We start from the raw sequence: 12090 nt of genomic DNA, 5'->3' as shown, positions 1-12090 counted from the left end.
TAAATGACAATCATATTAAAAGACTGCTTTGCAGCACATTTAAATAAATCAATGAATTTAATAAATACCAACATTTTCCATAGAACTTGATGCTACATAGATGGATTGAAAGGGAATTGCCATCTGGATGTAAGAAGAGAACATCTGAGGGAAAGGACACATACACACACACACACACACACACACACACATTTACTGAAAACTATATGTGAAGAACCTACATTCCTCACATTTCTAGTTTCGATCTTTTTATTTATTCTAAAATTAAGTTATTAAGAGTCAGAGCACAGAACTTTAAAATAAGACTACACATGGTCAGAAAAATTTGCACCCAGAGCATATATTTTATTTTATAAGAAAATAAATATACAAAACTTTGTTCATTAATGTTCACACTAACTTATTTGATTCATATACTTAAGTATCACCATAAAACACAAAGCTTTGAAAGAAAGGTGCTAGCAAAATTTTCTTTAACCCCAGTTTGCCTCAGAGTTTCACTTGCTGGTTTCCCTGGAAATCTCTATCACTCCTTGGTTGGAGAATGTACTTAGAATAGCCCAAAGTCTGGAGGGGTCCTCACAGTTATGGTGGCTCTCCCAGTGGAGAAAGAGCTCCTCCTTCCTCCCCAGGGTCTGGGCACACAGGAGGCAGCTGAAGCCTGAATGAGACCAGAGGAAAACCGTGTGGCGGCTGCCACATCCTGAGTCCTGGGGGTCTTCCTTCAGCCTTTCCGTTCCCAGTTGGCCTCCGTCACTGGCCTTGAGTATTTCCACATCATTCTCACGGTGAAGGCAGAGCTGTCTTTTCTTCTTAGGATGTGTATGGCAGTTCTCCTCAGAGGCACAAGGCTTCACCTGGTTTTGATGTTGCTTCCAGTCAGGAGCAGTGTGTCTGGTCAGCGCTCTCTGAGCCCCTCTTTTGCTGGGTAAGATTCCCTCTTGCAACCTACCCTGAATTTCTTCTCCATGAACATAAAGTAAATGAAACTTGATTTCAGCAAAAGACTGTGCAGTGATCTGACAACGGCCACATTTGATTTGTAATTTGACTTCGTCTGCCTGGGTTAGAAGGAAATCTTCTTCCAAGCTTGACTTGTTTTCCCTGAAAAGGAAGAAATGGTCTATGTAAGAGTTCATGAAAAACACAATTGGGACTTTGTCCTTCAGCTTTCAGGGATGTAAGTCACACTTATCTGTGAATAGGAAGCCTGGGTACACAGCCTGGGAAGACTTCAGGAGAGGCATGGCAGATACCTGCCATCACTCCTGCTGGGACCACATGTTTCTCAAGCACCAGGATCCACCTGGAAAGTGTGTCCCTCCCCAGAAGAGCCACCACCTCTCCAGCCACTATATGACAGGTAGAGTCAACATGGAAGGGTCAGGCCATACTATACCAGGTGCTATGCGATCACCTAGTAAGGTTGGAGGTGACTGTCCCTACCACCCACTGTTCTCTCCCTCACGTTACACTGAATGTAAATTTGGATATTTTACTTAAACATCAAAGTCTAGCTTCAGAAAAACAAGTGTGGGGGGGTGGATTTCCTTGTACATTGGTGAAAAGTACAGACATGGGAAAGGGAACAGAAGTGCCTAAAAAAGAGAGAGAACCCTACAAAAGTAAGAACAAATACGATAGGCACCTCTTATTTTTATTGAGTATGACAGAGTAAGTCATACTCTGTACGACTTCTACTCAAGTGAGTGCTTGAATAGAAAATATTTTGAGCAATTGCGAAAAATAAGAAACAAGGGGCAGAGAATCTGCAGTGCTGGGAAAGGCTTACTTCTCAGGTGCTGAGGGACTCTCTTTGGTGTGGAAATGGGTTCACACAGTCCACACTGAGGGCACAGCTGGTCAAAAGACTAATCACTACCAGGTTCCCAAATTATGAAGCTCATTTGTTTATGTTGCTAGAAATCAGGCCCTGACTTGGGGAAGTTCACCTGGCCTGATGAGGAAAGCAGGGCCCGTGCAGAGTGGGCTAGTTCTGGCATCGGAGGTGTGTATGTTCAGTGCAGTACACTCCCCACAGTGCAGAGCAATGGAGCTATTTGGTTATAAATTCTGTGGACATGTTTCTGGGGGAAATCACTCGTAAAGAATACCACAATAGATACATAATAATCTATTTTGTTTTGGGATGTAAAAATAATCTTCTCTCAGAATACCTCCAACTGGCATTTATGCCAACTTATATAGGCTAGAATAATTAAAATAATGACTGACCAGAAACCAGAGACAAATGAGATCACTCTTCACAGAACTATGGGAGGTAAAATCTTCTGAGTGTGAAATTTTATGCCCTTTCCCAACTAAACAGCCTCTCTTGCCAGGCTTCCAGCCTGTTCACACTCACCGCTCCAGTGCTCTCTCTGCCTCTCGATCACTGGCGTGTCTGTCTCTGCTCTTCGGCATGTCTTCCGGCTGCGCTTCACTAGGGCCGGGCTCTGTGCTGATCACAACCCTGTGTACTTCTTTTAGGTGGCCAAAATAGACTTGCACGTGGCCAAACACTTTTGCACAGAACTCACAGCACACAAGTTTCCTCAGACGGTTCTCACCATGGTGGAGCTTCATATGTGTGCTCAGGCTGCCAGAGCGCACATAGGCCTTGCGGCAGATGCGACAGCTGTACGGGCGCCTGTTGGTATGTGTGTTCATGTGGTCCTGAAGGTGCTGTTTGAACTGGAAGTGGTGGTTACAAACTTGGCATCTGTGCCAAGGTTTTCGGACACCAGAGAATCCATTTCTGAACACGGAGCTGAGCTTGGTGGAAGGGCTGTCATTCTGCTTACAGCTGAGACATTTGGAAGTGACTGAATTATTTAATGAGATGTCCTGTCCTAGGTTGGTGGAGGTCTGAGAGTGGAGGGTGGCTGAAGGAGAAGCCAGGGGAGGCAAAGCAGACATGACAACCACAGGTTTGGGCATAATGTTACGATATTTTTTCAAAGCCCCTGGCTTTTGGTCTTTGGATTCTTGGAGATTGTTTTTTGCTTTCTCTTTACCATCTCTGCATTTATTGATAATGCATTTCTTCCTTTTCCCCTGAAATGCTAAAACTTCATCTGGAATCTTTCGTTTTCTTCCTCTTCTCTTTGCTGCTCCAACGTTCAGTTTTGTTTTGTGGTTGAGATCTGTTTTGGTGGCTGGACAAAAGGCACTTCCGCAAAGAATCTGCTTTGGTACTGGTGGAACAGGTGTCTTGCTAGACATATTGTTGGCTGCATTAAAGCTTTCTTTGATGGAGAATTTCCTATCATTATCTGTCCTATACCCAGATAAAGAAAATTCTGCAGCACTGGCATCTGATTCAGTTTGGCAAATCTTGTTTGTCTGCATTCTTTTGTAGGGTAAGATTGGTACTTTACCTTTGGGAACTGATGAGATCAACTGAACTGCACTGCCAAAAATGCCTGGTGATAAACTGGTCACGGCGTTCCCATGATCTATGTGTCCCTTAAGTTTTCCTCTGGCAACGGCAGAAGGTCCACTGGGTACCTTCCTGTTTCTATGGCTAGCTTTCCCTGAATTATCTGAGAGCCTCTGCTTGGCAGAGGGCTCCGCTGGTGTAGACAGGGCTGGTGTAGCTGGAGGGTTTCGATCTCTGCAGCTGTCGATCACTGGAGGTGTGGAGTCTTCATGACCACTGCTCTCAACCAGTGGAGCTGTGCTGGTCCCCCCTGAGGCTTGGTCTGGTGATGGCATCTGTTTGCATGGATTGGCTTTCTGCGGGAGTTCAGGATGGGCAGGTGGGGAAGGGGAAATCTGAGGGCACATCTGGGTGTGGGCAACAGGTCTGCTGCAGCCACTTTCAGGAGAGCTCAGGATGGACTTCTTTCTAGGTCCTTTGTTACTTCTTAGGGGTTGGTATCGAGGAATAGGCACTTTAAGGTTCTCAGGCATTTGGGGTTTCTGAATTGGCTGAGCTGAGGTAACAGGCGGCAAAGCAACAAGAGAAAAAGTACCTTCCTGGCCAGCTACCTGCATCAGTGCATAGTTCTGGGTGGGCATTCCCAGTGGCTTGGGGCTCATGGAGGGCCCCAGAGTCCCCTGATCAGAAAGTGAAGGTGAGTGACATGGCAGCACTCTGGAGGCTAGGACTTTAGGAGCAATCTTTGGTGCAATGGTCCTAAATTGACTCTTACTCTGCAAACTCTTTCCACTCTGTCCTGTTCCAGAAGGGATGTTTGTATCACCTGCAATGACAGACCACTATAAAAAGTGACTGAGTCTAGGTGCCCTGGTATGGACTGTTAAGTATGTGTCTCATTTATTTTGCCTAGAATAAACCCCCTGCCTGCCCCTGTCCTTCTGAGCAAATGCCTGTGTTTTCAAGACCCAGATGGAAGATCAACTCCTATCCAGCTTACCCAAAGATCCTTTTTTCCCTCTGTGGTTCCCAGCCCCATCATACCTTTGACCACTTTCCATCATAATTTATGCACTTATACATGTGTCTTCTATTGCACGTACAGCTCCAGAGGCTGGGCCTCTGTCCTTCTCATCCCTGCATTCTGCAAGTCCACCCTCTCCATTTATCCAGTTCTTCCCGACCTTCACAAGCCAGAGCAACTCTGCCTCCATTCCTGATCTCATGAACTGGGTCGCCTCCCCTCTGGTATATTCTGCTGTATATTCAATTTATATTATATAACATGCCCTGTTTTCCATGTTACATATAAGCTTTATGAAGGTGGAACCTATATTTGATTCATCTTGCTCTTCTCCACTGTATCTCTGGTATGGAACAAACATTTTCTGTATCCAATTCATTTTTCACTCCATTTCAGGACACACCACTTGACCCACTGGCAGTGCAATCTGTTTTACACTGTGGATGAATTTCAGACTGAATGCTAGCTTTGTTGCTGTTTCCCCTTGTGACTTGTGAATTTCTTCTCACACCTTTCAAACTGTTTATGTGTGCTTTTGCAATTAAGTCACCAGAATTAAAAAAGCTGATGTGACACCTTTAACAATGTTGAACAAAACCAAAAAGATACAAGTGATAAAGATATAGAGATAAATAAAAAATACACGAAATCTCCAATAAAGGGATACTAATAGGAACAATTTAAACTGATAGAATAACATTTTATTCTCTCCAGATTTATTAGCTTGACCAAGGACCAATTACTACAACCTTGAGAGAACAATTAAGGAAACATTTCAGTGCCCTGCTCCTAGGGACTGAATCATCTATTTTATTCCCTGAGGTCTCAAGGTCACAAGGCCTGGCTGCAGAAAAGTTTCTCATTTCTAAGTACCTCATATTAATCAACCTTCACTCCAACTGACATTTACTAGACCCCTATGCTATTCTAGAAATTGTCTATTGCAAGGCTACAACTTTTTTTTCTGAAACTGGCTGGGTCATGTGTGTTTCAGAATTTGCACATGGAGATTTCAGAGAAATAGTAAGATGTACATACCAAATACTGCATAACATTCAGCAGAATCTGCAAGACCCTCATAGTTAAATCTGTTGCCATGTCTGTAGTAAAATATGTGCCTTTTCACAACAAATCAGATAAACAAAGAGCTTTAAACTCTTTTTTTTTTTTTTATCGGTACCAGGGATTGAACTCACAACCGCCTGCTTGCAAGGCAGGTGCTTATGCTGCTGAGCTAAATCCCCAGCCCCCGAGCTTTAAACTCTTATTTCATCTTAGATTTTTGCTTCTGAAAGAGGTTGCTACCCAAGTTCTGATGAAATTTCTGTTTTCAGAGCTTTTTAGGATTTGGAGTTGAGCACAAAGGATTGAAAAAACTATTTGTTTGGGGATTACTAGGAATATAAAAGTAGGAAGCTGACAATCTAGTTAAATAGATAATTAAATTTCAAAATCAACCTTACTTTGAATGCCTAAGTTAATAAACTAATAAGCGGGAAGCTATTTGTTTTAGCAAAACTGTGATGCTCCTAAGAAATCAGTAGCATTGTAGAAGTATGCTGAAAACCATTCTGAACAATTTATTTTGAGAAAGTGATCAGTATTTGGTGAAGACACAGGATGTTACGGAATATTTTACATGATAATTTACATTAAAGTAAATAAAAGGACTAGTGGTCTTCCTTAAATGTGTCTGGGAAAATCAGACAAGGATAAGTACATCAATTCATTGTTTTCTTTCTTAGTTTTGTCACCATGAAACTCTCAGGTAAAGTGATTAGTCAATCATTTCATAACAATTGCCTAAATGATTACTCACTTGTTATTTTCTTCATCCATAATTTTAATTTTTAAAGTTCTATTTTTACAACCTTTCATTTTAGTCTAACTTTCTCATCTTTTTGGAAGAAGTATTGAAATAAACTGTAATTACATATATTAAATCAAGATGGACAGAATTTTTCAGTAAGCCTACAATTATTGATAGCTTCTGGTTCCCTAGCGACAGGTTTATTAAATAATTACAACCTACACAGCAGATCCAGGGTGAGGAAGGACAGAAAACATGTGCCATTCATATCCCGTTCTTAACTGACTAAGCAGAAAGTATTCATAGCCAAAAGGCATAGCAGAAAGGCTGTTTTGCCTTCAGTCCATCACAGATGTCTTGAAACATGTGATAGTGTCTCAGCACAAAACATAACACCTCACACGTCTGCTACACATGCATGCCCAGTGTACCTCTTCGACTCGAAGTACAGTCCTGCAGCAGCCTAAAAGGCTCACATCACAGGGCTCCGAGGGCCGACTGCTCATTCTGCTTGCTCATCTCCAGTCACAGAGGCCTTCCTGCCTTTCCTGAAATATGCCAGGCAGGCACCTGTCCCTTCAGTACCGCTGTACTTGCTTTTTGCACTGCCAGACCACTCTTCCTGGATAAACCCCGGTTCATGCTGCACCCTTTGTCCAAGGTTTTACTCAGGTGGGCTCTTCCTAGATAGCTGTGCTCTGATCATTTCACCTAAAACGGACCTACCGTTCGAGTTCCTGCTCTGGCTGGATGTGGGCTGCCAACCCTGGGTCATGTGTCTACAGTCTGCTTCCTATGGTAGGCGGCATGTGGAAGGCTGTGGAATCCTTACGAGGTGGAGCCCAGTGGGAGGTCCTGAGGTCAGGGGTGCCTAGCCTTAGAAGGGACTGGGATCGGTTTGTTGGGAACCAGGAAGAAGTATGTATCTTCAGGATCTACAACAGTGTCCAGAATGTGTCAAGGATGCAAATCTGTTGAATTTCTTAAGTGGCAATGAAATGACTTGTGACAGAAATAAAGAATTACAAATTGAACCAAACTGAATTTATACATTCCAGAAAAACAAAAGGAAACAATTTAAAAATGATGTTTTGAAACTTTGAAAACTGAAAAAGAAACATGTCTCCGGATCACCCCACCACCACTCCAATGTAATTCTATTCACTGCCAGGACAAGGAGGCAGGAGAGCACCATGATAAAAACCCTTCACACAAAGCAGACAGGTGGGGCCACTGGTCTACCAATTAGAGGAAACAATAAAAGAGCAGAGTGAATTCTGCCGCTGCATGCCAACTGGAAGAGCCAACACATCAAGCAGGCTTTGGAGAAGAAACTGCTTTAAGATACACAAGCACACAGAGAGGGAAAGTGGCAGGTTAGAGTGAAGACAGGAGGGCAGCGAGACGTGGAAACACTGAGCTTCAGAGGCACAGCGTGGTGGTGTCAACATGAAAGACAGCAGCAGTGACAGGGGACAGAAAATGCAGCTGAAACCACAAGCAGGCTCAAGGTTACCAAGGGTCTCTAGGACTTACACTGGAAGGAGCTTCCTATCTCTTACTTTTTATGACCAAGTGTAAGAAAGCCACCTTATGACAGTTAGGTTTTCAGAAATGAAACCAGATGCACTTCAAACAGTTATTACCAGGAGGGAGGGAGCTGATTACAAGACAAGGTTAACACGCTTCAACTGATCTCCAAGAGTCTCTACATGATGGTGGGAACAGCAATGACACTCAAAAGGAAAGGAAGCCAGCTGTGGCTGGGAGCAAAGTTTATGTCCAAATGTGACTCTGCCCCAGCAGAGAGGACATTGATCATGTGAGCAGCATGGGCAGCCTGAAACCATACACGGGCTGTGCCTGCCAAATGCATACAGTTCTCCGGCTCCCTGACAGTTGAAAGAACTGGATGATAGGGCAGTGAAGTTTATCAGGTGGCTCCTCATCAATAATCACAGACTAGTAATAGTCTGTGGGGTGAAAAATAAGGCCTTATTGGGTAAATCTAACTTGATTTGAACTTGCCTGAATCTATCAGGAAGTACATAAAAGGTGAGAGTCTGAGCAAGGTACTGGAGTTGAATCCCATTTTCTGCATCACTCAGGAAATGAAACTAGTGCACTAGAGGAAATGTAAGGCAGGAAGAGAGAGCAAGGCACGAGAATGTAAAAGGGGAGCCCTAGGAATTACTCCTGCGTCCATCCACAGAGTGCTAATACAAAAATCTTACTATACCATACAATGTACCTGCAGCAGTAAAAAGGAAGAATAAATTAGATATTCTCCAAGATGGAGATTTATAGTACGCCACCACTTGGATTAAAAAAGCTGGGGAGACACCCACACAAACATAGTCCTGCATATGTACAGAATGGTCCTGAAAGGAAACAAAGAAGCCAGGATTAGCAGTGGCCACTGTGGGTGGGATACATGGGGGATCTGAGAAGTTGGGACGGGACAAGGGCTTCTTTTCCACTGAACACCCTGTAGAGGGCCTGGGACAGGAGGTGCTCATAAATACCTGTTGAGTGATGACAGGAAAATAAGCTTACTTATTGGATCCATTCCTAAAAGCATCATCTTTGGGCTACTTGTGATATGCATAAATGGTTTTGTCTAGATACAAACACAGAGAATAGCTCATGTCTTTTAAGTTTCTTTGACTAGTTAACAACAAGCATGGCTGATAACCAGGGAAGTAATCTAATAATCTCACAGGCTGTACCTAACTGCCTCCTGAAGTTAAGCACTGAGAAGTACCAGAGCTTAGTACCTCCGAAGGACAATTGGAGTCCTGAGAATCATTCCTCCAAATATTTGGCTCATTAGGATGAGAGAAGGCAATTTGCAATAAAGGTCAGTTATTCTAGTAACTGCAGCTTTTTTAAAAAAGTAGTTTGACAATAGGGGGCTTCAGAGAAGATAAAAATGCCATTTACTTTTTTGAAAGTCTAAAATACTAAGAAGTATGACCATAGAAAATCCTTCTTGGCAATGTAGCTACAATAGTGGTTTATTCCACTATACATTCACTAGGCCATTCACAAATGGTGTGAGCTAAAATCTCTCACCTGCACCTACTAAATTACAGATCTTATGGAACTGTGCACTAAATAATGAGAAGTAGAAATTTCCACTGACATGCATAATTTCTGGAAATCCTGTGAAATTACCCATAACACAGTTAAAGAGACTCACAGGACTCTCAGGTACTAAACATGGACTTTTATTAACTTAACATAAAAGACCCACTCAGTAAAATTAATTTTGCAGTTACTCAATGAGAGTACATAATATTAGGATTTTAATTGTGGGCTGTTTTAAGTATGTGAAGCAGAGTAAAGTAACTATTTGGAGAAGTTACATTCACAGTGTGTGAGAAACTGGTCCGACTGTGGATGAAGAAGCAGCTGGGAGGTGCTGGTCCTCACTGAGGTCTCCAACGGTGAGGGCAAACCTCTTAGACACCAAGCGCCTAAACCGCAACCCAGAACCCACTCATTCCTTGCAAAGTGCCAACACTGCATTTAAACCTAAACACTGAGGTTTGGGTTTAGAAAAACTCTGTATCTGTCTTAAAAGAAATCACAGTAACAGAGCTTTCCACGGCACGAACAGCCCGCCGCGGCTCACCACGGGTAGTCTCGGATATATGCTGGGCCTTCTAACTTGACTCTTCACTAGGGTTCTGCAAGAAATTATTATTGCTGCCCCCTTTTAAAGATGAAGAAAAATGAGGTTTGGAGAAGTAAAGTTTAACGTGTGAAGTCCACAAACCGGAGGGTCCCCTTGCAATCTGAAGCAAAGACCTTCCTCTGCTTCATTCTCAAAAGAGGTACATTATATACAACAGCATCCTAATCTCAAAACCTGCCATTTTGAATTTTAAGGAGAAACAAATCAAAATAGAAATGTCTCCATATTAAAAAAACTTCTATTGTCATTACATGTCGTTTTCTTTCACAAAGCCCACTCTTTAGAGGACTGATGGAGAATGAAGTCATTTGAAAGTAAAAGCCGACTTCCAGGGATTCTGCTGGACCTTAGGTTAGAGAGGTGCAGCGCTCGCTGCCCTCCTCCTCCATCTCCAGAGGACTGAGTCTGACAGGCACGCTCAGCACGGTGGCTGAGGAGCAAAGCCAGCATGGAGAGCCCCAGCGCACTAGCTGCCAGGTCTCCCCCAGGTTCCTCAAACTCCTCCACAACACAGCTGCACAAGGACCTGCAAGCAGGACCGCTGAACACCACTCCCTTTTTGATTTTCACTAGCATAATCGAGTCTCGCTTTGTTGCCTCAAGCAAAATTTTCCCGCTCATTCTCACCCTTGCTCTGGGCAAAGTTCCACTGTGCCTGCAGGGTCCCGTGGCCCCCTGCCGAGCCGGTTCGGAGGCGCAGCAGAGTGGGGCACGTCTCAGGTTTAAAACAAGGACACTGGAGCCAGGCACAGAATGAAAGTGCTGCCAAAGCTACCAGTACAGGGCCAACAATTTTAGGTACTGTTTAGGTTTTAAGTTTATTAAACTGAAAAACCTTGTTCTAAATTTTATTTGCTGGCATCTCTCTTCTCCTTCCCACTTGGTTTTCAAATAATAAATTCCAGTAGGGGTTCAAAGTATTTGCCAGGATGGTCTCTGGTTAAAATAAATATGGTTAAAACCTTGAGAGGTCTGGGATAAAAGATGTGTCTCATAACCCAAAGACCTCAACTTTATTTTGTTAAAAAGACTCTCATGGCACTTAGCCATGGCCTCGCTGTGCCCCTCATTGTCCAGGGGCTGCAGCAACAGGCAGAGCCAGTGAGAGTGTCCTGTGGGTTGCCCTAGCAGCATGCACCTTAAAACAAGCTGGATTAGGCACAAGTGCCCTTTTGTTTAAGGACTGAAGATGCTGAGTATCATTTCTGGTCTCCATCTCAATAGCACTCAGAGCTTCTGGAACCATCATATCTCAGGCCCCACCTTTCAGGAAATTTAAGGCATTACGAAGGAAGTAAGCACATTTCCAACTGGAAATCTTGTATCTTGCATCTAGTTTGGTTCATTCTCCTTGGCTCACCTGTCCTTCTCTGCTGAATTATGCTCTTAGCAACTCCTTCCCTCCTTTTAATAGGGTAACCAGCAGCCATCCTGCACAGAACATAGGCCTCTGAGGGCTCATCTATCTTGAAGAAAAGGGCTTATTTTCCAAGCAGCTGAATTTCTTTGCCTACAGCTTCTTAAACATTACCCTAAGGATAAGTTGTAGTTTATGGGGCAGGTACTGTACTTTACATGCATTACTTCATTTGATCCCCACAGTGACCTGAGTGGGGAATTACGAATATGTCCATTTTATAGAAAAAATTTCCAAGCTGGTTAGCAACAGTGCTGGACTCAAACTCTGGCCCACTTGACAAAACAGGCTCTTTCCCTGCAGACTGTAAGCTACCATGCACAGCTGTGGCCACCGTCCCATAGAACAACATGGGGTCTGGGGCTCAGACAGATTTGGCTTCAATATCAGACACTATCATGCACTTCTCAAGTCATTCTCTGTGCCCATGTCTTCCGTGAAATAGGGATAATACTAGTGTACCAGGGATCATATCAGGATTAAAAGGAACAATATCCACAAAAGTGGCAGGGTAGTTCCTACCAGGTCAGATGCTCAGTAGACATTAGTTTTCCAGTTTCTCTAAAGCATGAAATTTCTGATATTTATTTTCACTGGCAATAAAAGGCAGAGAGCTTGTGTGCTTATCAAATCTTTAAGCCAATGCTTCTTTTATGAGGTAAAGGAAGAAAAGGGAGAAGTGGCCATCTTTGTTAATAATGAGCTCGTAAAACTGCTCTTTCCCCTTTCACTCCGATGACACCCATTCTGGCAGCTC

At 43.3% G+C, this 12090-nt stretch overlaps 1 protein-coding gene across 1 annotated transcript in view; it reads right to left on the bottom strand.

The window, feature by feature from the left end:
* Positions 1 to 324: 324 nt before the first annotated feature.
* Positions 325 to 12090, bottom strand: part of Znf438 (zinc finger protein 438) — a 120000-nt gene continuing 108234 nt past the window's right edge. Inside the window, exons 3-4 of the mRNA XM_013151281.2 lie at positions 2366 to 4208; positions 325 to 1104 (exon numbers count right to left, since the gene is read on the bottom strand). Of these exons, the coding sequence (XP_013006735.2) occupies positions 498 to 1104; positions 2366 to 4208 (2450 nt within the window). The 3' untranslated portion in view covers positions 325 to 497. The remainder of the gene's footprint in view (positions 1105 to 2365; positions 4209 to 12090) is intronic.

This window comes from Cavia porcellus, unplaced genomic scaffold, assembly GCF_034190915.1.
Source record: "Cavia porcellus strain 051 isolate PalLab524CR breed Dunkin Hartley unplaced genomic scaffold, mCavPor4.1 scaffold_7, whole genome shotgun sequence".
Lineage (NCBI taxonomy): Eukaryota > Metazoa > Chordata > Mammalia > Rodentia > Caviidae > Cavia > Cavia porcellus.
Note: the sequence above shows the minus strand (reverse complement) of the source record. Positions and strands in the feature narration are given on the sequence as shown.